The following is a 27,447-nucleotide window of genomic DNA, read 5'->3' as shown; positions in this document are numbered from 1 at the left end:
GAAGAGCCTGCGTGCCACAACGAAAGATCCTGCATGCCTCAACGAAAGATCCCCCATGCTGCATCTAAGACCCGATGCAGCCAAAAATAAAATAAATAAATAAATAAATAAATAATAAAATAAATCTTAAAAAAAAAAAAAGATTCTGGCTCTGCCTATGTCTGGGCAGGTTGCTTCCCATGTCTGAGCCTGGGTTTCATCGTCAAAAAACAGGGGTCAACAAGAATGCTGATCACACGGAAAGAGCTTGATCTGGCAGTTCTGTGAGAGCTCAGCAGCCTTAGCTACTGAATATCATGACTCCCTCATGAGTCCATACCCCTGGCCTCAACGATAAACAACTTACAGTCCATTTTGTTTCATCCACCTTTCCCCATGCCTTCCTCATTCTTTTTTTTTTTTTTTTTTTCCTGGCCAGGCCACACAGCCTGTGGCTTGTAGGATCTTAGTTCCCCAACCTGGGCCCTCAGCAGTGAAAGCAGAGTCCTAACTACTGGACTGCCAGGGAATTCCCTCCTCATTAGTTTAAAGCAAATCCTATATCATTTCTTCTGTACATATGCCCTCATGTATTCTTCACAAAGACTTTTTATTTTATTCTCTTGTATTTTATTTATTTTATTTTGTACTGAAGTAGTTGATTTAGTGTTGTGTTAATTTCTGGTGTACAGCAAAGTGACTCAGTTACACATATATATATATGTATATTCTTTTTCAGATTCTTTTCCATTATGGTTTATTACAGGATATTGAATATAGTTCCCTGTGTTATACAGCAGGACCTTGTTCTGTATCTACTTTACATATGGTAGTGTGTATCCGTTTATCCCAAACTTCTAATTTATCCTCCCCACCCTCCCAACCAGTGCCTTTCCCCTTTGGTAACCATAAATTTGTTTTCTATGTCTGTGAATCTATTTGTTTTGCAAATAAGTTCATTTGTATCATATTTTAGATTCCACATATAAGTGATATCATAGGTATTTCCCTTTCTCTTTGTGACTTACTTCATTTAGTGTGATAACCTCCAGATCCATCCATGTTGCTGCAAATGGCATTATTTCATTCTTTTTTATAGCTGAGTAATACACCATTGTATGTACAAACCACATCTTCCTTATCCATTCACCTGACAAATACTCTTTCCATAACATAGCCGTAGCACCGTTATCACACCTTCAGCTGTTCCAACCGTGATGGTTGCAAGAATCTATGTGATCACAGTTCATAAAACTATACATGACCACCACCACCAGCAACAAAAACATGCATGTAAAAAACGGTGAAATCGGGCTTCCCTGGTGGCGCAGTGGTTAAGAATCCGCCTGCCAATGCAGGGGACACAAGTTCGAGCCCTGGTCCGGTACGATCCCACATGCCACGGAGCAACTAACTAAGCCCGTGTGCCACAACTACTGCCTGCGCTCTAGAGCCCGCGAGCCACAGCTACTGAATCCCACACGCTTAGAGCCTGTGCTCCGCAACAAGAGAAGCCACCTCAATGAGAAGCCCGCGCACGGCAACGAAGAGCAGCCCCTGCTCGCAGCAACTAGAGAAAGCTCGCGTGCAGCAACGAAGGCCCAACACAGCCAAAAATAAATAAATAAAATAAAAATTCAAAAAAACAAACAAAACCCCCAAAACCGGTGAAATCCAAATATCTGTACCTGAGTTGATTGTATGGTACCAACATCAATTTCCTGGTTTTGAGAACACACTGTGGGAATGTGAGATATGATCATTGGGGGAAGCTGGGTGAAGGGTGATAGTTCTGTACCCTTTTCAAAATAAAAAAAGTGTAGGAAAAGTAAAACAAAACCCTGCAGAGTTAGAGTTTGGGTGAGGTGAGGGAGGTCACCTGTACAATTGCGGAGTTGGATTCCCTCTTTACTTAAATTTTAGTATTTTCTTCATCATGGATTTTTTTTGCATTAATTTTATTTTTAAAAATACCGCAACAAACATACTTATCTTGATAACTGAGTCATTTGGGGCGCTGTCTTAAATTTCGCCTAGTTCTTGCCCTGAGATTTATCATCTCAAGGGATGGGCCCTGAAATATACGTTTTTGTCCTCTTGTTTCCAGGTTTTGACACACGAAAGATTGAGTACAGCGGCCCGCGGGCACTGGGGAGCCACGGAGAGCTCTTGAGCAGGGGAGTTTCCGGTTAGTGCAGATTCCAAACGTTTACTGTGGGTGGGGAGGCGGAACTAGGGGGGCGGGGCGGGGAGGAGAGGTTCGCCGGCATCCCGGGAATTGGGCAGGGGGTCCGGCATTTCTCCTCCAGGGACCAACCAAGGAGGTGTAGCGCCAGCGCTCCTTCGGCCGCGCTGGGACCCGGATGTACAGCGCGCGGGTCGCCCGGCCAGCCGAGGCTGTCCCGCGCTGCGCTCCAAGGCGCTCCACTGCACGCACTGGCGGCCGCTGCGCGGGCCAACCGTCTCCTCCCCCCACGCCGCCGGGCGCCCAGTCATGCACCTGGAGGCCGCCTCGCGCCGGGGGCCGCGGCACCTGGCTGCATTGTTGTCGCCTCTGCTGTCTACTCCCTCCCCAGTCAGGACTCAGCACCCACCCCCACCTATGCCGGGCTCGTGCCCCTTTAAGAAGCCAGACGCGGCCAGGGGTGGGCGTGGTCGCCGCGAGCGAAGGGGGGGGGCGGTGTCGGGCCGCCCTGATTGGCCCGAGGCCCGGGCGGTGGCCGCGCGCGCCTGCGCAGTGCGCGGTCGCGCGCGCCCCGGGGAGGAGGGCGCGCGGGTGCTAATTGGCCGCGGTGACGGCCCCGCCCGCGAGTGGAGGGTGATCACGTGACGCGACGGCTGGGGGCTCCCGGCGCGGGGGACGCTGGTGGCCAAGATGGCGGCGGAGCTGGTGGAGGCCAAAGTGAGTGAGCGGCAGCAGCGCCGGCCAGGGCGGGCGGGGGGGCGGGGGCCGGGCGGCCGGCCGAGGTCTGCGCCTTCCGCTCGGGGCCCCACAGTGCGGCCCGCCCGCGGCTCGGCGTCCGGCTCCCTCGCCAGCCCCTGGCCCCGGGGCTCCGGTTGCGGGCGGGGCGCGGGGAGGCCGGGGGCGGGGCCCCCCAAACCTCACCCCAGTTTTCGCGCCAGGGGTTCGGCCCCCAGGTGGGAGGTTGGGTTCTCCTACCTCCAGCTCAAGCGGTTGGGGTCTGGATCTCCCTAAGCACGGGCACAGGGCCGCGCCTCCCAGCTTGAGGCACAGTCCCCCCGGACAGCATGACTGGCTGGACTGCTCGTCCCCTCCTCGAGTTCGGCGCTCTTTGGCCTGGGGGAGTGTCTGCGCCTCCCCGCCCCCCATGGTACAGTGGGCTGGCATCTGGGTCTCAGCCTCCTCGCCTAGTTGACCAGGCTGGGGTTGGCGACTCCTGCTCAGAAGGGTCCCCTGACTTTTCTGCCACCGTTTCCACCATCCGGGGTGATGAGCTGGGGTCCTGAACCGCCCCCAAACACTGTGTCTCTTGGGGTCTCTACCCCAGGCTGGGGTTTGGAGCCAATATTCAGCTCCCGCTCTGGTCCCAGAGCCCCGCCCCCCTCCCGACACCCTCTTCACCCCGGAGTGCGCGCGGCGATAACTGAACTTGCCCTCCCCGATGGGATGGAGCCCTGGCCCCTGTGTCGGCGCCTTCCTAATAACTCTCTCCTGTCAGTCTTGGGTCTTCGGCTTTGCCTTCCTCCTTCCTCTTTACCCTCAGGACAGCATCTGTGCTGCTTTGGACTCTGTTCTTGGGGTGTCTGGACCCCACACTCGCAGGATCAGACTCCATTTCCAAACCTTGTCTGCTTTCCTTATACTCTACCCCATCGTGAGTCTACTGCTCAGATCACACTCCCTTCCCACACAGCCCCCAGAACCCCTGCTTTAGATCTGTTTATGCACCCCAGCTCTGGCATCTGAGGCACCCTTCTCTTTTTGCCAGTCTCTTACGTCGGTCCTTGGAGAGTCCCTGGCTGGTTGCAGGGTAGGGTAGTTAGGAGGGCGATCACGTGACGGGACAGCTGGGGGCTCCCGGCGCTGGGGGACGCTGGTAGTTAGTTTCTAGTCTTTCTCCCCCGTATTCCTGTTTGGGGTCCACATTCCACATCCCATAGATGCCACCTCTTCTCCAAGCTTGGGGCCCCTTTTAATCCTCTTGGGACTAAGCTGGGAGCATCCCTCTCCCGGGGATGTGTCTTCCCCCAGATGCCTTCCCGAGGTGAGGCTCCAGAACGCTTGCCCCTGACTAGGCTAGGGTTCTTCCCGGAGAAGTTTACTCAAGGCTGCTGATCCCAGGGAAGTGGGGGACCGGACCTTGCAGGACCGAGGCACCGCCCCCTCGCCCTGCTGCTCTCCCCTCCCCAGGGTCCTGACCTGTAAATGTTTTCTTTCTCTTGCTCCTCCCTCTCCTTACATCTCCCTTCCCTTCCCACTGGGATCTGAAATGCGGCCCTCAAGGTTCTGTGATTATAGGGTATTAGCCTCCATTCACCCCTGAGTGCCCTCTCCATATACCTGCATCACACACATGGCTGCCCCTCTCCGGAGTTTTGAGAAATTGAGACTTGCCCTAGAGATGCAGAGGTCTGAACTCTGCCAGCCCAAGGCAGCAACCTGCGGCCTGAAGTCCCCTGGAGCCCTGAAATTTAACCTCCTCGGGCCGCTGTGGGGCTGTGGCTCTGGGCGCCCGCCCCCACTCCAGCCAGAGAGTAGGATCTGAACTCTAATATCATCCAGGGCCTTGAAATATGATCTGATGAACTCTACTTCACCTTCCAGTGGCTGGGGCCCCCCTCCCCAATTAGATCAAGTTGACCCTTTTTCAGGTGCTCTAAAACACGAGCCTCGTGAGCCCAGCCTGCTCCCATCCTAGGGAGCCTTGTTTCTCCTTCAGTCCCTTGCTGTCACTATGGAGTGCCTACCTGTCATTGAAATGTCCCCCTCTTTTAGGTGCTTTCCAAGCCTTTTGTAGCAAGAGCCGGAGACTTTGTTTTTTGGGGTGCAGAATGGGCTGGTCCAAGGGGCGAGCGAGGGGCTTGTTGATAAGCTTGGAAATCTGAGACTCCTAACCTGAGGCCCCTGGGAGGGGCTTGGGGGTGGGGGGGGAGTGGTCTGGGAACTCCCTGAGAGGGTGTGTAGCATTCTGCACAGAGCTCTTAGTTCCTGGAGAGAGGCGCCCCTGTTAAGTTCAGCGCAGCTGCTGTTTCTCCACACGGCTCCGAAGGAGCCCAGAGTTGAGGCTCTGGAAGCCGTTAGGGCCTGGCGCTGTTTATAAACACAGATCTGAGGGGCAGGCAGGTCAGGATGAAGCCACGGCAGGAAGTGGTCTGCGCAGCACTTGGGGCTTCTTCCTGAACGTTTGCACCCTGCTTGCGCGGGCCCCCCTCCCTCCCAGTGTCAAGGGCAGGCTCCTCGGTGGTGGCAGCTGCTGAGAAATCCGAGTCATGAACATATGGCAGCTCGAGGGGTGTGCCCCAGGATGCGCGTGCATGAGGCGGCTCCGGATGGCCCCAACCTGGTGGAAGGGGTAGGTAGGGGCAGGGGCTCCCAGGGGCAGGAAGATGTGCTGTGGTCAGACTCCGAAAGGCCAGGCCCACCTGCCTTTGGCTCCATGGTGGGCAGTCAGCTTCCATATGACATTGCCTCTCCCCTGGAGCGCCTTGGGGCTCTTCCAGAAGAAACATCTTGTCTGCAAGCCTTTCTTCTCTGTTCAAGGTAGGAAGTCAGGCCGAGGGAGGGGAAGCCTCTTTGTTTTCAAAAGTGTTCAGACTCTCGGAGGGCCAGCAGACTGCTAGGCCCCCAAGCAGCGGGTGTGCTGGGGAGTGAGGGGCTCCCAGGCAGCGGGGTGTGAGTGGAAGTAAGCAGCCTCAGGAGCCCGATGGCCCCAAGTCCAAATACCGCCAGCCCTGCCGTGCATGCACGGGGAGGCCTTGGGCCAGCTGATTGCCTCTCAGAGCCTCAGTTTTCTCACCTGTGTAATGGGCACCAGTCCTTGTGAGATTAGTGACCATGAAGGCCCTTGTGCTTGGCATTGGTGGGTGCTCCCCGTCTGCAGTGCAGGAGTAGGAGAAAGACCCTGCAGCAGGAAAAGACTCCCCCTCGAAGCTTTGCAGGCAGGATGGGGCCTCCCCACACCTTTGTCTTTGTCATTTTGGGACCGGCAGACCCCTCTGCCATCAGCCGTAGCCTGGCGCCATACAGCTGGAAAGAACGTGAGAGTTCCCATCTTGTCCGAAGTGCAGAGAAGCCTGACAGCGGACCCAGGGTCACCTGGGAACCTAGGGCAGGGTCTGGGCTTGAACCTAGGGCTCCTGAGTCCTGGAGCCACCATCAGATTCCACAGCTCACTCTTTGACAGCCTGGAAACAGCAGCGCCTTGTGGCACGTAACCAGCCTGGCAGGGGTCCCGCCCACCTCTGACCATCAGACTTTTTCTAGTTGCGTTTAAGTGATTTATTGGTTTCTTTGGGTGCTGTCCTGCCCCAGGCTCGCCAGCTTTCCATATCCACTGTCATCGCTTGTACTTTCTCTTTCTCCATCCCCCCCCACCGAAAGTGTCTTTTTCCCACCACGTTTCACTCATCACAGGTCAGCTTCAGGGCTTGGCACGGGTGGCCCCCATACCCGCTGGCCCATCCCTCCGGGATACTTTGCTTATGTAGCTTATCAGGGAGCCCAGAGGGTCACGGAGGGCAGGCCACTGCTGGCCAGTCCCACAGAAAACACTGGGCTTCACTGCTCTCTTGTATTTGGTCTGATTTCGTTGGAGGGGCCCTGCCAGGTAATAATGGCCAGTCATCACTTTGCCACGGGTCAGTTCATAGCCTCTGTGGCTGCTGGATCCCCACGCTCCTCTCTTGGGGCTGATCCTGCCCCCCAGGGGACATTTGGTGATGTCTGTGGGACGTTTGTGGTTGTCACGACTGGGGTTTGGGGGAGCTCTGGCATCGAGTGCGCGGGGCTAGGGATGCTGCTCCACACCCCACCATGCCCGGGATGGCCCCAGTGTCCACAGCACCAAGGGGAGGAAGCCTGCGGGGGGGACCAGCAGACGCTTTGACGGCCTCGGCAGCGCTCAGCTGAAATAAGTCGGTGCTGGGGCAACCTGGTAGAGAGGAGCCACCCCGGCTTCAGAGTATGGTTTGGATCTTGTCTGTAACTGGAGCTCACCCCAACCTGGTAGGGGTGTTTGAAAGATCAGAGTTAAGTGCATAATCACACACCCAGCTCAGTCCCCGGCAGGTGAGTCAGTACTAAGCAAGCGGTGGCTACCGTGCTCCAGACCAAAGGGAAAATGTGTTTGTGGCCGACGTTGGTTGAGCGCTCACTCTGCTTTACGTGCATCGCCTCATCTGGTCCTTCCCACATCCCGATGAGGCGGACCCGCCGTCCTCCCTGACGAAGAGGCCTGGGGTCAGAGAGGCCATCAATGTTCTCGGCTGGAGAGCGGCTGAGGCTGTTTATGGAGAAGCAAGATTCCCAGTTCCTGCCCTGGGGATGCTTTCAGGCTTGAAGATGAGAAAAGAGGACCTAAAATAGAAGCAGCTGGGGGTGGGGGGGTCAGTCAGATGAGCTTTTGCTGTGTTGGTGATGCTGAGGAAGGTTGGAGGGGGAGGAGGGGAGCAGGGCTGAGTGGGGCGGGGGGCGCCTCTCAGGGGAGGGGGGGCGGCAGCCTGAGCACAGGCGTGGAGGTGGGACCAAGCCCAGGCTGGTGGGACTGGGGCAGAAGCTGCCACCTCCTCCTCCTGGGGGCCCCAGGCCGGCCAGCTGCTAGCAGGGTCTCACTTCACTGTCCCCCCAGCTGGCCAGGCAGTCCCTCACCCTGGCAGTGTGTCCCTCTGAACCTGTGTGTTTGTGGTTGCTCTTCCCCAGAACATGGTGATGAGTTTCCGAGTCTCTGATCTTCAGATGCTCCTGGGTTTTGTCGGCCGGAGTAAGAGCGGACTTAAACACGAACTTGTCACCCGGGCTCTCCAGCTGGTCCAGTTTGACTGTAGCCCCGAGCTGTTCAAGAAGATCAAGGAGCTCTACGAGACACGCTACGCCAAGAAGAGCTCGGAGCCTGTGCCACAGCCCCACCGGCCCTTGGACCCCCTGACCATGCACTCCACCTACGAGCGGGCCAGCTCGGTGCCCAGGACTCCCCTCACAGGCCCCAACATTGACTACCCCGTGCTCTACGGGAAGTACTTAAACGGACTCGGACGGTTGCCTGCCAAGACCCTCAAGCCAGAAGTGCGCCTGGTGAAGTTGCCCTTCTTTAACATGATGGATGAATTGCTGAAGCCCACCGAGCTGGGTGAGTCCCCGCCGCCCCTGGGGGCGGCCCCACCTTCTGAGTTCTCCCAGCGCCCAAGGCCAGCCAAGCAGCCAACCCAGAGCATTTTCTGGGGAGCAGCAAGGGCCGAGGGGCTGAGAGGGGCTTGTCCCTCCCAGGAAGCACAGGGGCCACCTTGGGGTCCTTGAATTAGTGACCTGTTGCCATGTAACAAGTTACCCCAAATCCCAGTGGCTCGAAACAGCCGACACCTCAGTTTCTGAAGGTCAGAACTCGGGAGCAGCCTGGCTGGGTGGTTCTGGCTTGGGGTCGCTCAGGGGGGGTCACAGTCCACCTGTGGGCTGGGGGCTGCCTAATCAGTAGGCTTGACTGGGGCTGGAGGCGGAGCGCTTACTCACATGGTTGCCAGCTGCTGACTGGAAACCCCAGTTCTTGCCGCCTGGGCCTCTGGGGGCTGATTGAGTGTCCTCCCAGCATGGTGTGGTGGCTCGCTTCCCCCGGAACCATGATCAGGGCAGGGGGGGCTGCGGTGGAAAGAGGGAGAGAGAAAGCGTGTGCATCTGTATGAGTGCATGACCCCACTGGAAGCTGAGGGCTCTCTCACGGCCTCAGCTTGGAAGTGGCATATCTTCGCTTCTGCCGCATTCCAGTGGTCAGAGGAACCAACTCTGGTGCACCGTGGGCGAGGGCTCCACCATGCTGGACCACCAGGAGGCGGGGGCACTAGGGGCCACCTGCAAGGCTGGCTTCTGTGGTCTTACTCCCGGTGGCGAAGGGGTTGGAGGTTCGACCTTCCCTCCTGCCCCCTGCGGAAGGCTGTTTCCTAGTAGGTAGCCGGCGGGAGTGACCTCAGTCAGCGGGTTCAGGCCTGTCAACACGGGCCGGCCCGTCAGGACACGGCCAGGTGTGCCTCTGAGAGGCGGGGTGCAGCGCGGATAGAAGAGATGATGCCTGGGAACCTCGTCCTCGTTTCTCTGTCCCTTACGTTGACTGAGGGACAGGCCTGCGTGTATCAGGCCTGTAGCAGTCCCCCCCCGACCCCCCCACTCCGGACAGCCTGATGACAGGGCTGGGAGTGGGTGTCAGCCTGGACTCAGCCTCAGATGCTGCCCTGAGCTCCGGGGCCGGGACACCAACTAGCCACAGCTTCCTGGGCCTCCAGGGCTCCAGAGAGCAAGTGGAATGCGATGGGGCTCCTGTCACCCCTCGGGTTTTACCAGGTGCCTGAGTGCTCCTGGAGACCCCTCCTGCCACTCGTCACCCACCCGGTCACACAGCATATACCTGAGCACCTGCTGGGTGGGCCCCCATCAGGGGGTGCAGCAGGGAGCAGACAGAGCCCCCCACCCTTGTGGAGCCTCGGGGTGCCCCCAGCCTACCCACGCTGTGGGTCCTGCCACCCATCACAGTGGGCCCTGGTCGTGAGTCTGTCCCTGTGTGCTGTGGCCGAGGTCACGGTCCTTCCACGTCCCCACCCGCCGTGCCCTTGGCCACGCGGCTCAGTCCCTCCCAACCCTGCTGACCCAGCGGCCTGCCTTGCTCGTCCCGGGGGCCCTTGTCTGCACACAGGCTTTAGCTCCAGCCCCACGGCACGCGCCTGCCGGCCCCCTCCGTCCTGCCCTGGGTGGGGGGAGGGGGAAGGGGAGGGATGGCGGCTCTCTCGGAGGGCCTGTGGCTCCAGGTGAGGCTGTAGGAGGTGGAGGAAAGCGCTTCAGGTGCTCCTGGCCCTGGGGTCTGAGGCCCCGCACTCTGGCCCGGGGCTCCGCCCTCCCCTGCCTTCTCTCTGGCGTCAGGAGGTGTTTCTCGCCAGCCCCTAGGTGGGGGGCAGGTTGGCTCACCAGCACCTATCGTGGGGGTGACGTGGCAGCACTGGGGACCCAGGGCCCCTTCCTGAGTTTCTCCAGGATGACCTTCCCTGTCTCTGCTCCCCGCAACCTCTCTCTAGATGCCAGGACCCATCCCCCTGCCCCCCCCAACCTCCCCAGACCCCCCACCCACCCTGCAGGCTTTGGAGTCTCAGGCCTGGCTGGCTGGCTGGTTCTGGAGGTCGAGCTGAAGATTCAGACTCCTTCCTAAGGAGTCGAGCACGATCTTTATATCAGGCAGGCTGGGTTTTTACAGGGAGACCGCAAGGCGGGCTTGGCGCTGGCCGGGGGCCTGGGACTGGAGGTGACTTTGAACTCAGGGCCGGTAGCCTCCCTCCCCTGCCCGGACCATGGGCTTCCTTCCTGCCCGCAAACATGCAACCATTCCTGCCCCACAATGTATCACTTTGCCCTGAGCCCCCAGGGACCCCAGTCACCTGATCTCCGGGAGAGTCTGCTCCCCTGTCTACACCAGGAATCACTCTGCTCTCGGCTCAGAACAAAGAGGCCAACCCCACCCTGCCTTTGCTCCCACCCACTCCCCTGCCCCTCTCCCAGGATGTACCCTTTTCCCGAGACTCCCGTCTCCTCAGGGACTCCCTGGGGGCTGCCCAGGTTCCTGGAGGAGGCCTCATCGAGCGCTGATGGTGACCCTGAAGCCATCTGGTCCCTGCTGTTCCAGCACCGGCAGTTCTGTCCGCCCACCCCTCACCCTGGGCGCCTCCCCACGGGGAGTTCTGCAGCACGGGCATTGCCCAGGAGCCACCTCAGGAGGCTCTAGCCAGCTTCCCCTTCCCCCTCACCCCTGGTCATGACCTGCCAACCAAAACGAGGCCCAAACAGTCTGGTCCTATTTCCCCGGAAGAGCCGCAGGCAGGCTCCGGGATGGAGACTGCGCCAGGCAGACAGGAGACATAAATCACGTGGAGGGGAATGTTCTGGTTGGGGGAGGGGAGGGGAATAATAGAGCCACAGACTGGGAGCTGGAAGGACCTTAAGAGAAAGATGATCCACTCCAGCGGGGGCTGGGGGTTGGCACCCAGAAAGGTCAGGAGACTAGCCCAAGGTCACACGGCATCCTGAGGGAAGGAACTCTGGGGCCGCGTGCTCAGCCATCTTCCCTCCTCCGACCCCCTCCCTGCGCCATTGGCACCTGGCTTCCCTGTGGGGAAGCCCTGGTTCTGAACCACACGAAGGTTCTGGACCTCAGGCCTCTTCTCAGGACAGGGAGCCCAGCCATGTGGACCAGGCACCCCAGGGGCAGAGGCGCTTGCTGCTCACCCACAGCAGAACTCAGAGGGACTGGGAATGCAGTCTCGGGTCCAACACTGCTGCTTGGGGCTCAACCCTCTTATGGCCAGAGGGTCCCCTAAGCCTGGCCACTTGGAGTGTCAGCAGGCAGAGGCTGAGTGTCCGCTCTGGGAGGCCCAGACCTCAGGGCCAGGGAGCGTGGTGGAGACGAGGTACCATTATGAGACTCGCCACGGGCAGAAGGAAGGAAATACGACCTGTCCCGCCGCTGCCCCTCGAGGCTCCCGGTGTCCTGTGGCCAGCGCCTCGTGGACTGGGACCACTCCCGTGGCCCGGCAGGGTGAGCAAGCTGCCCCCCAGTTCTCCTTGTGCTCCAGGACGTGGTCGGCGCTGACTCTGGTGGAGAGCCACTGGTCTAGCCCTGTCCCCACTGGGCAGGGCCAGTGTATCAATATGTCCCTCATTCAGGCTCCGAGCCCTTTGGCTGGTATTGCCCAAGCAAGGTAGTGGGGTCCCTGACCTGGCGAGTTTTGCCAGGAAAGTGCCCTAGAGGTGATTAAACGGTGACGGGCGAGGAATGCTCCGGTCAGGGAGTGCAGGGTTCCGTGGGGGTGGGGGGGCGGGCGCTGTCAGTACCAGGAGCCCCTTATTGTGCATTTGTGGGGAGGTGGCAGTCAGGAAGCCTTCCTGGAGGAGATCACAGTCCCATCCAGACCCAAGGGATAAGTAGCAATCAAGCCGGACAAAGCGGGTGGGTGGGTGAGCGTGTTCCATGCAGAGGCCCGGTGGTGAGAGAGCTCATGAATGGAGGCCATTGTGACCAGAGTGTGGTGTGTTGCAGGCTGCGGAAGGGAGAGTGGCCTGGACGTGGGTGGCAGAGGCCAGAAAAACCAAGATCGGTGGGGCACGGGGAACGGTGGGGACCAACTGGGCTGTCCTGAGGGCTTCCCAGGTCTTGTTCTTTTGCGTCCTTTCTGAGGTGGATAATACCCCTTGCGCCACAGCCCAGCGTGGTACCCACCAGGCCCATGGGCTGTCTGTGGCATCCAGGGGCAGGTGGCCTGGCCCACTGGGCTGGCTGGGCCTCCCCTGCCCGTGGTGGTGGGAGGGGCTCCGTCAGCTCTGCAGCAGGTGGGTGCCTTGGGGAGCACCCAGCATTACCTGTGAGGGGGCCCTCAGGTGGGCATGTAGGTTGTCCCAGGCGAGGCCTCCAGCCCACCCCAAGTCCTGCCAGAGGTGGCTCACCTCCGCCTGCCGTGATCCCCCCGACTTTCTGCCCGCCCCTGGCTTTAATCTGCCCACCCTCCTTCCTGATGTCTTCCCCACACACTTTACCCCCCGCAGCCAGAGGAAGCTTTTATTTTTCTTAATTTTTTAAATTTTTTATTTTTTTAAGATGATTACTCTTTTTTTCAGTATTTAATTTTTTATTTGGCTGCGTTGGGTCTTAGTTGCGGCACGCGGGCTCTTAGTTGTGGCATGTGGGATCTAGTTCCCTGAACAGGGGTCATAGTCGGGCCCCCTGCATTGCAAGCATGGAGTCTTAGCCACTGGACCACCAGGAAAGTCCCCAGAGGAAGCTTTTAGAATAACAGGCTGGTCACGTTCCTCCTCCCTCCCCTCACCTCCTCTCTCTCTAGCCTGGCCTCACCCTCACCCTCACCCTCACCCTCACCCTCACCCTCACCCTCACCCTCACCCTCACCCTCACCCTCACCCTCACCCTCACCCTCACCCTCACCCTCACCCTCACCCTCACCCTCACCCTCACCCTCACCCTCACCCTCACCCTCACCCTCACCCTCACCCTCACCCTCACCCTCACCCTCACCCTCACCCTCACCCTCACCCTCACCCTCACCCTCACCCTCACCCTCACCCTCACCCTCACCCTCACCCTCACCCTCACCCTCACCCTCACCCTCACCCTCACCCTCACCCTCACCCTCACCCTCACCCTCACCCTCACCCTCACCCTCACCCTCACCCTCACCCTCACCCTCACCCTCACCCTCACCCTCACCCTCACCCTCACCCTCACCCCCACCCTCACCCTCACCCCCACCTTCACCCTCTCTGCTCCAGCCTCCTCCAGCACTCCAGGATTGGTCCTGCCCCAGGGCCTTTGCATGTACTGTTCCTTCTGTCTGTCACACTCTTCCCCAGACACCCACATGGCCCTCCCTGCCCCATCATTGCCTGATCTACAGCTCATCTCCCTCACCTCTTTACCACCCTCTCCTCCTCCGGGGCCTTGCTCCCAACCCTGGCATTGTTGATCGCCTGGGACTGGCTTGTTCCCCACTGCATCCAGAGGACAGAGTGAGGTGGGGGTAGGTGAGCAAAGGCTTGGAGATGAGGAGCAGCCTGAAGGCTGCAGTGAGAAAGACTTTGAGTCATTCCTTCAGTGCTTGTTCCTCCCGTAACCCCAAGAGCAGGAAATCCGGGTTCCTCGCCCCATGAGTGGAGGAGCTGGGATTCGAACCCAGAGCCCTTAGTTGGGGCTTGTACCCGTCCGCCCCCTGCTGTTGTGAGGCCCCTGCACCCAGCCTGGGGCACCTGTTTTCCTGCCTCCTCCAGGACACCCCCGCCATCACCACTGGGGCCAGGCCTCAGCCTGGAGGAGGGGGCTTCGGGGGCCCAGGGACAGGGGCTGCCCGCCGAAGGGCTTCAGGCCAGTGGGAGGAAGTCCCAGCTGATCAAATTCTCTTATTTTTTTAAATTAAAAAAAAATATTTATTTATTGATTTGGTTGTGCCGGGTCTCAGTTGCGGCAGGCAGGGGCTCCTGAGTTGCGGCATGAGCACTCTTAAATGCAGCATGTATGTGGGATACAGGCCCCCTGCATTGGGAACACGGAATCTTAACCACCGCACCACCAGAAGTCCCCTGATCGAATTCTTTAAATCTCCTTTTCTTTCTATTTAAACTTTTGTAAAAATACGTGTTCATCATAGAAAACACTGGTTAACAGCGATGAAGTCACGTGCTTGTTCTTGCCGCTGCTGCCTTCTATCTGCGTGTGCAACCTCGGATGTGTGGTGTGTCCTGACTGCTGGTTTGTCAAAACACCGCCCCCCCCCCCGCCCCAGTATGTGGTGAGCACCTGCTGAGGTCATTAAATACTCCTCCCTGGTGACAGTTTGCAAGGCTGCCTGGCAGCCGCCTGCGTGTGCCAGGCCCTCTGTAGGGGTCTCGGATTGAGCCCAGGGGCTGAGTCCCTGGTCCACTGGCTCCTCCTGGGATTCCAGCTCCCTGAGGACCTTGGGGCAGGGGTTCTCCCTTTAGTCCCAGACAGGCATTGAGGCTGAGGCCTTTGGGTGTGCTTGGGGCTGGGAGGGCGTGTACTTCATCCCAGCCCCTAAGCCACCTGGCAGGGGACCCCCATGGCCACGCTGCTGTGCAGCATGGGTGACAGTAGAGGTAGTTTTGGTTCTGTGTCCACAACAAACCAAAGACACGGGAAAATTGTGTTAATTCTTAGGAGGTGAGGGTTTGGGAGAAAAATGGAGCCTGGAAGGAGGTGGGGAGTGCCAGTGTCACTGGTGGGTTGGGGTGGAGGGTGCAGTTTTTAGATACAAGCACTCGGGGAAGGCTTCATTCCAATGGCATTTGCACAGGCTTAAAACACACCAGGGCTGTGTAGATGGTTGGGGGAGGAATGTTCTGGAAGAGGGGATGGCGAGTGCAAAGGCCCCGAGGTATGTTCTTGGCAGGTGGGGAGCACAAGGAGGCGCCCAGGGTGGCTGAGGTGGAATCAAGTCTACCAGGGCTGGGGACAGAGCTTTCCCCGAAGCCCAGAGCTGGGGGGAGCCAGGAGACTGGCAAGGGGTCTTCATACTGATCAGATGAGCACTGGGGGGGAGGGGACCGCCCTGGGCACGTCGGAAATCCTCAACAAAGGGATTGGCCTAAGGGAGCTGATAGTGGGGGTGAGGGTGAGGGTCACGGACTCCGCCCGAATCTCAGCCCTGAAAGCTGGAAGGGTGGGGCTGCCACTGGTGGTGGATGGCCCAGGTCCGGGTTTGGGGGACCCCTGCCCACTGTGTCCCATCTGAGCTGGCCGCTGGCCTCCCACAGGCCACTTGGCTTCCTAGGGGAACAGTCGGCCACCCCAGGCTGATGGCACAGCAGAAAATCGGGATTCGGAATGTATCCCCTGCCTCTGCAGCAGGCTCACCTAGAAATAGGAGTCCTTCCGGGAAAGGGACTCCGGAGCCAGTTCTTTGGCAACCCTTCTTGCGGTTTCTGCAGGAAGAGCTCCTTGGCTGAAGGGTGCGCCGTCCCCTCCCCTGCCTCCCAGGGGACTCTGTGGGGTGGGGGAGTATTTTTGACACGCCCCCCCAGCCTTGGTGGCCCAGCTCAGGTGTTGTGAGACCCTCTCCCCCCATAAATAATTGCCCTGGGCTCTTCGGGCAGGTCTGGGAGCATCTGCAGGTAGCCTACGTGCACCCCAGCCCTCCAGTTAGGCGGCCCTTCTCAAGTGCCCCAACCGGGACTCCAGAGGGACCAGCCCTCCCTCCACAACAAGCAGGAACTGGCGGCAGCAGCGTGGCCATTTCAGCAGCCACCTCTTCCTGAGCGCCAGCTCCGGCCCCAGCACTGTGAAACCCAAGAAACTGGTCCCTTGCGTGGAGGGCACACAGGCTTGGGTGGGGATGGGGGCGTGGCTGAGCAGAGCTGGGGTACAAACCCGGCCCGGGAGCCCTGGCTTCTGAGCCTGAGCTGCTTTTAAATTCAAATTGTGTTTGCTTTTTAAGTAGCCTACCCGAGGCTACGCTTTGGAATTCAGAAGGTTCTGAAGCAGGGGTGGGCCGACCAGGGCTGGGCCCAGCCCCAGGGCCGTGTGCTCCCTATTGGCAGTCCCCCACCCGCGCTGGGCCGGCGTGTGCTCGCCCTCGCTGACAGCTTTCATGGTACAAGGCAGAGTGGGGACGTAGAGGCAGAAACAGTGTGGCTTGCCGAGCTGAAAGTATTTACACTCCAGCCCTTTGTAGGGACAGTTTGCCCACCACTGTCCTAAAGGGTTTGCAGTATAAAAAGAGCAGACGCCTTACCTCCCCCGGCTCCAGGGCTGCGGTAGTGGCCAGTTCTGGCACCCACCCTCCCCAGAGGCGGCTCTTGCACAGACCCCCTCCTAGGTTTTGGTTACACGAATAGCAGCCTAAGGTACACCCTGCTCTGCACCTGCTCATTCCACTTAAAACCATCTTGGGGATTAGTCTCTGTCGGAGCACAAAGAGCTGCTTGATTTGTGACTCCCTGTGTTCGCGGGAGCATAGTATTCCTCCACATGGGGCCTGGAGCCGATCTTCCTTTTTTGGCTGCGCCGGGTCTTAGTTACAGCACATGGGATCTTTGTTGTGTCATGTGGACTCTTAGTTGCGGCATCCGGCGTCTAGTTCCCTGACCAGGGATCGAACCCGGGCCCCCTGCATTGGGAGCACGGAGGCTTAACCACTGGACTGCCAGGGAAGTCCCTTGTTTAGTTTTGGTGGGGGGTTTTTGTTTGTTTGTTTTTGGTTTTGGCTTCATCAAATTCATTTTTAAATTGAAGTATAATTGCTTACAATCCAGTATTAATTCCAGGTGTACAACACAGTGACTTGATATTTTTATTTGTTACAGAATGATCACCACTTCTCAGTGTAGTTTTAAAATTTTAAACATTGAGGTATAGTTTACATACAACGAAATCCACAGATATTTAGTGCGTAACCTGAGTTTCAGCGAATGCATGTGACCGAGTAACCCCAATGCCACCGAATACAGAACATTTCCATCACTGTTAAGTTCCTGAGGGGCCCTCCTCCCAGGCAGTCCTTGCCTTCCCCCGACCCCCAGAGGCCGCCTCTGTTCTGAGTTCTATCACCATAGATTAGTTTTGCCTGTTCAGGAAGGTGATGTAATGCACACGCAGCATGTACTTCTCTGCATCTGCCTTCTTTGGCTCAGCTTTGGGGCTTCAGATTCGTCCGTGTCAATGCATGGACTACAAGTTTTACTGTATGAATGTACCACAGCTTGTCCATTTGTTCTTCCGTTGTGGGGCACTTGGGTTGTTTCCAGTTTAGAGCTGCCAGGAATAAATTAGCCAGGCGTTCTTGCACAGGTCTTTTTGTAGACATACTCCCATTTATTTGGGAAATAGCTAACAGCAGATTGCTGGTTACAGGGTAAGTGTATGTTTAACTTTACTAGTCATTGCCCAACGGTTTTCCACAGTGTCTGTACCATGTTACAACCACCCCTACCCCCAGCAGAGAGTCCTGGTTGCTCCAGGTCCTTGTCAACACTTGGAATTGTTGGTCTTGTCATTTTAGCCGCTTTAAGTGAACGTGTGGAGGTTTTCAACCAATCTTGCATTCCAGGGCCAGATCCCAGGGGCCCTGGCTGTTTGTTAATATTTTGTTAAGGATTTTTTACATCCACGTTCATGAGGGATATTCAGCTGTGTTTTTCCTTTCTTGATGCATTTTTGTCAGTTTTTGGAAGCAGGGTTATGCTGGCCTCGTTAAAATGAGTTGAGAAGTGTCCTTCCTCCTTTAGTTTCTGGAAGAGTTTATTTATTTATTTGTTTTTGGCCATGCCACACGTCTTGCAGGATCTCAGTTCCCTGACCGGGGATTGAACCTGGGCCCCAGCAGTGAAAGCCCAGAATCCTAACCACTAGGCCACCAGGGGACTCCCTGGAAGAGTTTATATAAAGTTTATATGGTTTCTTCCTTAAACATCTGATTGAATCCACCAACCTGGACCTGCAGTTTTCTTTGTGGAAAGGTTTTTAATTATGAGTTCAGTTTTTTTAACTGATAAGAAGCTTTTCAAACTTTCTATATGTTTTGGTGCCAGTTTTGATAGTTGGCATCTTTGGAAGAGTTTGTTCATTTCATCTAAATTGTCAAATTCATTGGCATGAAGTTATAGCCCCCTATTGAAGGCTATAGGATCTGTACTGATGTCCACCTTTCATTCATGATAGTTTGTGTTCTCGTGATCTTATTGTTCAGTTTAGCTAGGTATGTATCAAAGAACTTTGGCTTTGTTGGTTTTCTCTGTTGTTGGCTTTTTGGTTCATTGACTTCCATCTTTATCTTTAATTTTCTCCCTTCTAATGGCTTTGGCTTTTAGTTTGGGCTTCTTTTTCTAGCTTCTTGTGGAGGAAGCATACATTATTCATTTCAAACCCTTTTCATTCTTTTTTAATAGAAGCATTTAAAGCTATAGCTTTCCCTCTCACAACTGCTTTAGCTGCCTCCCACAAGTTTTGGAGTAAGTATATTTCTCGTTCAGTTCAGAGTGCTTTCTGATCTTGCCTGGGGTTCTCAGTACAGTTATGACTGAGAGTGGAGCCGGCTCTTCACTGCCAAGGTCTCCGTCCCCGTCAGACTCTCTCCCGACTTCTGCACCCAGTGCTCCATGATGGCGAGCAGGGCTCTGTGTGTGCTGTCCCTGCTGCCCTCCTCACACCTCCCACTGTGAGCCAGGCCAGGCTGCTCTGTGACTCTTATTTTGTGCACTTGGAGGTTCACTGCCGGTTCACTTCCGTATCTCCTTGGCCAACCCGTGAGTGCCGGTGGCGGGACCTTGTTCAACTTGTCCCCATTCCCTCTGGCAGTGCCGTGCTGAGCCCGCTGAGAACTCATTACGTGCGGGGCCTGGGCTGAGTGATGCATGGTTGGGCACATGGCTCACCAGATGAACAGCCCTGGGAGTTGGGGACAGAGTTGTTGCTGGCGTCTCACAGACCTGGAGAAAGTGGCTGGCCCGAGGGCACGCGGCCTGGTGTGCTGCATCCTGCTGGCCCAGCAAAGCTCTTCTGCCCCCACTGAGCAGTTCTCGGTCCTCTTGAGTAGATGCCTGAGCCCCAGAGGGCTAAAGAGGCTGCTGCTCCCTGAGTGGCCCTCAGTGGGGGACATGGGGGGCGTGAGTGCTCCCTGAACCATGGGCTGTGGTTCTCCTTACCCAGGAAGGGGCAGGATCCCCCAAATCCATCCCACCTGGATGGGGCTCAGCCTCCCGTTTCCTACTTTCCAGTCTGAAGAGGGCCAGGCCTGTAGGAATGACCGTGGTCGGCGCCCTCGCCAGGGAACAGACATGACCCTGACCCCAAATTTGTCTCCAGTTCCACAGAATAACGAGAAGCTTCAGGAGAGCCCATGTATCTTTGCCTTGACGCCCAGACAGGTGGAGCTGATCCGGAACTCCAGGTGCGCTGTGCCCGCCCCCTGCCCGCCGCTGTGGCAGCCCAGGGCAGCCTTCGCCAGGCCCGCAGCAGACCCTGGGCTCGGCGTGGCGGGGAAGGGTGGCCCCCACCCCGTGCTCAGGGCCCACGCGCTCTCACCACCTTTGACCCACAGCCCCAAGGTGGGCCAATCGTCCCCCTTTAACAGGGTCCCCCCCTCACTGCTCCGGACATCAGGGTTGGGGCGCGTTCTCTGTGGGGTGTGGAGCAGCATCCCTGCCCCCACCCCCTTGATGCCAGGAGCACCCCAGTCGTGACCACCACAGATGTCCCCAGACATCCCCAGTGTCCCCTGGGGGCAGAGCCGCCCCCGGTGAGCAGATGCGGGATGCAGGCTGGTCCCAGGGCTGTGACTCTGCTCTCTGAGGCCTTCAGTCTCCAGCTGAGACAGAAGTCACCATTAGGGCCGCCACTTCTCGGGCACAAGGCCCACACCCACCAACCCTCTTACTACCCGTACCAGTCGCCCATTTTCCAGAGAGGTGGTCATTTGCCCAAATCACCCGTGAGTAAATGGCAGGAGAGAACGCTCTATGCAGTACCCTTGACCTTCGGTCGCCATGGGAAGTAGTGGGTTAGTCCGTCTGGCTGGTCCCCCCAGTGAAGGGTCAGAAGTGGCTGCTGGGCGCTGTTCCTCTATTGATCCTCCCCTCCTCCCCCCTCACAGAGAACTGCAGCCCGGGGTCAAGGCTGTGCAGGTCGTCCTAAGGTAAGCCCAGGTGTGCCCAGGCCCCCGGATGGGTGGGGACACGACCCTTGCCCACCTTCCCCTCCCCACCCTGGGAGGCCCCAGGACCCTCTCAGACACACCCCCACACACCCCCATACACCCGCTATCTGGCCTTGTCTGTGGGTACGCCAGCACGCAGCCCCACTCAGGCCAGATACGGGTCCTGTCACCTCCACCCTCGCCCCCCATCTGTCCTCCCCGCCCCTCCCAGCGGGCCCTCCCCTGCCCAAGGTGCCCGTGGCCCTATGGTCCCCGGTGTCCTTGCAGAATCTGCTATTCAGACACCAGCAGCCCTCAGGAAGACCAGTACCCACCCAACATCGCCGTGAAGGTCAACCACAGCTACTGCTCGGTCCCGGTGAGTGGGCCCCCCTGGCAGCCCAGGATCTGCTGCGGGGGGCGAGGCAGAGAGTGCAGAGTGGGGCGGGTGGGGCACATGGAACACCCTGTGATGGGCGCAGCCATGGTGTCTGCTTCCAGGGCTACTACCCCTCAAACAAGCCTGGAGTGGAGCCCAAGAGGCCGTGCCGCCCCATTAACCTCACCCACCTCATGTACCTGTCCTCGGCCACCAACCGCATCACCGTCACCTGGGGGAACTACGGCAAGGTGAGCAGGCACCGGAACTCCCTCCCTCTGCCGTCCCTCCCCTGCCCACCCCGCCTCCATTGGCGCAGCCCTGACTTGCCTCCCCTCCCCCACCGCCAGAGTTACTCCGTGGCCTTGTACTTGGTGCGGCAACTGACCTCCTCAGAGCTGCTGCAGAGGTTGAAGACCATCGGGGTGAAGCACCCGGAGCTGTGCAAGGCACTGGGTGAGGCCCGGGGCTTTCTGCACTGCTGGGTGGGGCTCCCCACGGTCCCTGGGGGTGGCCATGGCTCCATCACTGCTGACCCAATTTGCTGGGCACAAGGCACAGGCCTGGTCCTCAGGAGCTTGTTGCCTGTGGGGGACCTGGACCTCCCGGGTCTGGCCATTACCCTGGCGGTTGGGGAGCTCTGGGAGGTCTCTGGAGGATACAGAAGGAGGGGGGGGAGCCAGGCAGCGAACCATCAGTGCAAAGGCCCTGAGGCAGGGACGGGCCGGGTGTGCCAAAAGCCCCCAGCGAGCTCCGTGAATGGGGCAAGGAGAGCCGGGGTTGGTGGGTGAGGAGCCTTGGAGGGCTTGCGGGGAGGGGAAGACCCCAGGTGATCAGTGTTCCAGGCGGGTGCTTCTGGTGGCTGTGTGGGACCGGGAGGGGGCGGGGGCCAGCGCTCAGCGGGAGCAGAGGATGGATTCCCAGTTGGAGCCACATGTGATTATGAGGGTCTGCCCTGGAATGCTGAGACCATTGTTTTTTTTTTTTTTTTCTTTTTTGTACTTTTAAGAACCAGAAAAATGGGGGTGGGGATACACAGAGCATTAAAAAACCCCAGAAGAGCCACTCAGACGGGCAGATAGAACCTTCCTGTGTCCTGCCCCAGGGGCTGCCCACCACACGGCGGGGGTTCAGGAGTTCCCTCTCTGGTCACCTGGAGGCCCTTGCAGGGTGCCTTCTGACTCCATCCTCACTGCGGATCCGGGCAGTGGGGCCTGGCCACATCCCAGTCTGACCAGTGGGGACGCTGAGGCCAGTGTGGCAGTTAGGGCTCTGTGACCCGAGGACCTCGGCCTAGGCACCCTGCCCTGCCGCCTGTCTGTTTCCTCAAATGGCTCTTTCTTCAATTCCGCCCCCCCCCCACCTGTCTGCTTGGCAGGTTCAGGCATTGGCGCAGGGCTGGGCAGGGCTCATCCAGGCACCCGTGGGCCCCAGGGTGGGGACGGGCATGGGGAGACCTGGCTTAACTCCTCCGTGACTGGCCTGGAGCCAAGGCCTGGGGCAGTGCAGGGGCTGTGGCAGCATATGTTGCGGCTCGTGGGAAGCCCGGGCCCCTGCTGGGGTGGGCAGGGCCTCCCCTCTGAAGCAAGCCCCCAGCTTCCTTCCCACAGCCAGCTCAGGCTGGGCATCGTGCCTGCTGGGTTGCTGTCTGATTGCAGCCGGGAAGTCCTGTTCTCTGTCTCACTTGAACCCTTTCTGCTGCACGTGCCCTCCCTCTATTAGGTAGAGGAGGACCGAGGCCTTGCTTTGAAGCATGATACGCACTGCACCCGTCCTCAGCTGCCCAGGGTCTTTTTGAGGGGCCAGGGTCTCTGGGTCTACCATTTATCTGCACCTGTTAGCCAGAGATAGGAGCCACAGGGTGGCTGAGGACAGTAGGGGTGTTGAGGGGGTGGTAGGACAAGCTGGCAGGTCACCCTCAACCCCGTGTGGGAGGGGGAGGAAGGCTATCTGGAGGAGGGGACGCAGGCGTTGTATCAAGGAGGGAAGGGCAGTCCCATCGTCCAAGACGAGTGCCCTCCACTCTGCAGGGCCCAGGCATGTCCCGAGCCATCTGGGGATGGAGCTGAACCGCTGCCCCTCTCAGGTTGGTCGGCGGCCAGCCTCCCTGCGCCCCCTGCAGGCCCATCCCCAGGGCTGCAGTGGGCCAGTTTCCTTCCAGGCTTTTTTCCTCCACGTCGTGGGCTCACCGTGCCATGCCGTGGCTTTATGGTGGGCACCCGCTGTCTTCTGATCTGTTAAAGAAGCAGACTCGGACGGTGCAAGGGAGCTGTGCTCGCGGGCTCACTCTGCCCTCTGAGGGTCCCTGGTGGGGCTCTCCTGGCCTTGGGGCTTCCCAGCCCTTGGAGTGGTGCAGGAGGTCCTGGCGGTTTTCATCAGAGCTTTCAGTCACAGCAGGTGGCCTACGGCAGCTCTTTGTTGCCTGGATCTTTCCAGAAAAGGGTGGTCTTGTTGGGGGTCTGGCCCCCCTTGTTGTGCACCCAGGTTATTGTCAAAAATAAATGTCTGCTGCCGAGGGCTTTTTTTCTTTTTTTGGCTGCTTTGGGTCTTCGTTGCTGCTCGCAGGCTTTCTCTAGTTGCGGCAAGCGGGGGCTACTCTTCATTGCGGTGCCCGGGATTCTCACTGCGGTGGCTTCTCTTGTTGCGGAGCAGGGGCTCTATGTGCGCGGGCTTCAGTAGTTGTGGCACACGGCTCAGTAGTTATGGCTCGTGGGCTCTAGAGTGCAGGCTCAGTAGCTGTGGTGCGTGGGCTTAATTGCTCTGCGGCATGTGGGATCTTCCCGGACCAGGGCTCGAACCCGTGTCCCCTGCACTGGCAGGCAGATTCTTAACCAGTGCACCACCAGGGGAAGTCCCTGCCCAGGGCTTTTTTTTTTAACATAGATTCTCCTCGTAGTCCTGGGTCCTGGAGCTAAAGCATGTGTCTCATGGTCCTGGGAGGTGAATATGGGGTGCTCACCGTGTCTAGCTGAGGCGAGGGGTGCTGAGGGTGTTCACTGCTGCCCTCCCAAGCATCTCTGGCTGCTGGGAAAACCTGCTCCTCGGCCCCACTGACACCGGCCACCCCTTCCCCACAGTCAAAGAGAAGCTGCGTCTGGACCCCGACAGTGAGATTGCCACCACCGGCGTGCGGGTCTCCCTCATCTGCCCGGTGAGTCAGGGCGCGCGGGTTTGTGGGAGTGGCTGGGTGGACAGTGCTCGCCAGGCGGCTGCTCACACCCATCACCTCCCACCCCCGCAGCTGGTGAAGATGCGGCTGTCGGTGCCCTGCCGCGCGGAGACCTGTGCACACCTGCAGTGCTTCGACGCCGTCTTCTACCTCCAGATGAACGAGAAGAAGCCCACCTGGATGTGCCCAGTGTGTGACAAGCCAGCCCCCTACGACCAGCTCATCATCGATGGGTGAGTCGCTGGGGCGCATGGGGGCCCCACCGCCTGCCAGGCTGTGCTGGGCTTGGCCCCTTGCCTGTCTGGGCCTCTGGAAGGAGGAGTGGGGCCATGCAGCTTCTGAGGCCTCCTGGGGCCTCCGGGCTGCCCAGCAGCGCCCTGTGGCAGCTCTGCAAGCCCTGGGCTACAGAGAGAGGCGGGTGTCAGCCCTGCGGGACTTGTCAGGGCCTTTGCTGTGTGGGTGGCAATGGCGTAGCTTAGAGTTCAGAAGTGGGGCTCCAGATCCTCGAGGTCCACTGTTGCTCCCCATGTCACCTTGCGTTTTGTGAGTCTGTTCCTGCCCCATGTAAAACGGGGAACCGAGAACCCCTGGCTTCCACCCTATTGCACGATTTGGGGAGCTGCTTCTCAAATGGCGTTCAGCAAAGGCTTGGTCACATCCTCCACATAGGAAGGTGAAGGGGACGCACGTCTTCTCAGAACTCTGACCACCTTCTGTTGGGCCCTTTCCTAGGTGACACCAGCGTGCGGCCAGGCTGTCCCCTGAGCCTAACCAGCAGGCCCTCCCCATGCCGCAGGGGGGACAAGGGGAAAAAGGCCATTCTCCCTAAAAGGGAAACTTTGCTCTGGTCTTAAGTTTCCAGAAACTGAGCCCAGCACCTGACTGACTGGCTCCTGCCAGGCGCCAGCCACACCCACTTCTGTCCCCAGAGCCGGGGCTGGGGAAGGGAACCTGGTGGCCCAGGCAGGAGCGGACCATGGGGCAGCCCTAGACTGCCGACTGCATGGCCCCTGCCCGCACACGATGGCCGAGGCGCGGCTGGGGTGTGTGCCACGGGGAAGGGGGTAGCCCTGACCTGCAGTGGCCACGTGTGAACTGTCCCCACGGTCGGGCACTCGTCTCCCTCTGGTCACTGCACTTGAGGTCTCAGAAGCCCTCCCTCCCAGCCGTCCAGGGAGGTGGACCTTGATCATCCTCACCTTACAGATGAGGAGACAGATTCAGAAGGGGCGGCCACCAGCCCAGGCCCCCAGCTCACAGGTAGCCAGGCAAGGACTTCAAACTCAGTCTGACCAGCTCTGAGCCTGGGTCCCCTCCCCGGAGGAGCCGAGCAGCCACCCCAACGCTGTCCAGCCTCGGGGTGGAGTGAGGAGGCCCCTGGGGCCGGGCACAAGGGCTGGGCCTGAATGGCAGCTCTGTTCCCAGCCTGGCAGCTGTGCAGCCCAGGGCCCGCCTTCCCCCCCCGACAGGCCTAGAGCAGGTCACTCAGGCCCGGGTGGTGGTAACTGACAGCTCTAGGGACAGACGGGGCTGGGGCTGGGTAGTGTGACTGTGCCCCACACGGACTGCCATCCCATCAGCCCATGTGGCCTGGGTATAGCCAGGGAGGCTTCCTGGGGGAAGGGTCCTTGAGTCGTGCATTTATTCCACAAGGCTCTGCCACTTGGTTTCTGGCCCTTAGCTGGGTGACTTCGGGGTCCCCAAAAGGACTCTGTCCCAGACCCTGCCTTCAGGGAACTCCCAGCTGGACGTGTGGGATGGGAGGACCGAGCCAGAGACAGACATTCCTATTGCTTGTGCTCTGCGTGGAGAAGAGGAGCCATAGAGTAGGGCTTTGGAGGTTGAGTAGGAGTTTTCCAGGTGCAAAGTGTGTTTCAGGCAGAGCTGTAGTCATACTGTGGTGACCCTCTGCCGTACTATGGCAGAGCTGTATTCATACTATGGTGATGGGGCTGGGAGGGGCCCCGTCTGCCACAGAGGGTGTCCTGGACAAGGCCTCCCTCCTGTGTGATTGTGACTGAGGCGGTCAGAGTCACCTGGAGGCAGGTGCAGTGTTGATGTTGAACGAACGCTGGGGGCTCTGGTGTGTCCCTGCTCCCGGCCTGGCATGGGCCCCCGCCCTGAACCTCAGGTCAGCAGGTGCGGCCAGTGCTGTCCTGAAGCCACTCTTGGAGAGCAGGAAGTGGCTCAGCGAGCATCCCACCCCCGGCCAGGGGAGCAGGGTGGGGCCCAGGAGTCAGCACGCCCTCCTCCTGCCCCCAGGCTCCTCTCCAAGATCCTGAGCGAGTGCGAGGATGCCGACGAGATCGAGTACCTGGTGGACGGCTCGTGGTGCCCGATCCGCGCCGAGAAGGAGCGCAGCTGCAGCCCCCAGTGCCCCATCCTTGTGCTCGGTGAGGCCTCAGCCGGGCTTTGCCCGAGTTTCTGTTCCTGGAGTTTGCCGATTGCTGAGTTTGACTCTGTCCCACCGCATGGGCCTTTTTATCTGAAACGCGACCGTCTGGTGGAGTCGATCCCCCTGGAGCGGGGCATCTGAGGCGGTTAGTGAGCGCCTGCTGTGTGCTGGGCCCCATCCAGAGCAGGGGGGAGCCGGTGGCCTCAGGCCACCTCGCTCTGTCCTCCGAGGTGTGCTGCTGCACAAGGCTGTCCCCGCCCCTCACCGGCCTCGATTTCCTTGCTCTGCGGGTCACCTGCCATCCTGAGCATCTGTCCCTGTCTCTCTTCCACAGGCACCTCGGATGCTAACGGGCTCCCATCCACCCCCAACGTCAACGGCGGGGGTGGCGGCGCGCTTGGGGGCGCGGGCGGCGGGGGCGGCGCGGCGGGAAGCGTGGAGAACGGGAAGCCGGGAGCTGACGTGGTGGACCTCACGCTGGACAGCTCGTCGTCCTCGGAGGAGGAGGAGGACGAGGAGGACGAGGACGAGGACGAGGACGAGGAGGGCCCCCGGCCCAAGCGCCGCTGCCCCTTCCAGAAGGGCCTGGTGTCGGCCTGCTGACCGCTGGCCACTGCCGCGACCAGCCGGACACTCGACTTTCCTGGTGCTCACCACGCAGAGGGGCGCAGGCGGGCCTCGGGCACAGCGGGAGGAGTGATTTTTTTTTTTTTCTTTTTATTGCTGTTCATTTTGTTTTTCCACCCCTTTCCCTGGCTCCTGGCACCTGTACCTCTGGACTCTCCTATCGGAGGATTAAAAAAAAAAAAAAAAAAGTAAAACGACAAAAAAAAAAAAGTCCAAAAAAAAAAAAGAAAAACAAACAAAAATCAAACTTACAAACAAGACAAGCCACCCACACAGCCGCTTCCCCGGCCGGAGTCGGAGCCCGAAGTCAGAGCCAACCCTGGGAAGGGCGAGTGGGCCCAGGGCGCCGCGCCCCCCGGACGACCATTCCAGCTGGTGCAAGGGACCGGGCAGTGGGGACGCGGGGAGGATAGCCTCTCCCCCGGCAGCAGCCCCCGACTCTGACGTTCGTCTGTTCCTTTGCTTTCTCTCTCTCTGCAAGCGTGTCCTCTCCTGAGAGCCGGGAGCCGGGAGGGTTTTGTTTTTTTTTTTTTAGCCAAGAAG

At 58.9% G+C, this 27,447-nt stretch overlaps 1 protein-coding gene across 2 annotated transcripts; it reads left to right on the top strand.

The window, feature by feature from the left end:
* The first annotated feature begins 2,781 nt into the window (after nt 1-2,781).
* On the top strand, nt 2,782-27,447 carry PIAS4 (protein inhibitor of activated STAT 4). 2 transcript variants are annotated; one of them, XM_060092375.1, is made up of 11 exons: nt 2,782-2,881; nt 7,895-8,285; nt 19,506-19,590; nt 20,293-20,334; nt 20,623-20,713; nt 20,836-20,964; nt 21,064-21,169; nt 23,791-23,864; nt 23,955-24,115; nt 26,145-26,275; nt 26,612-27,447. In XM_060092375.1, the coding sequence occupies exons 1-11, from the start codon at nt 2,855-2,857 to the stop codon at nt 26,878-26,880; spliced, it is 1,506 nt and encodes a 501-aa protein (XP_059948358.1). In that variant the 5' UTR covers nt 2,782-2,854; the 3' UTR covers nt 26,881-27,447. The 2 variants fall into 2 exon arrangements, with proteins under 2 accessions (XP_059948358.1, XP_059948357.1); XM_060092374.1 differs by having other exon boundaries at nt 7,859-8,285.

This window comes from Mesoplodon densirostris, chromosome 3 (assembly GCF_025265405.1).
Source record: "Mesoplodon densirostris isolate mMesDen1 chromosome 3, mMesDen1 primary haplotype, whole genome shotgun sequence".
Taxonomy (NCBI): Eukaryota; Metazoa; Chordata; class Mammalia; order Artiodactyla; family Ziphiidae; genus Mesoplodon; species Mesoplodon densirostris.
The sequence above is the reverse complement of the archived record's forward strand: the minus strand, read 5'-3'. Positions and strand labels throughout refer to the sequence as shown.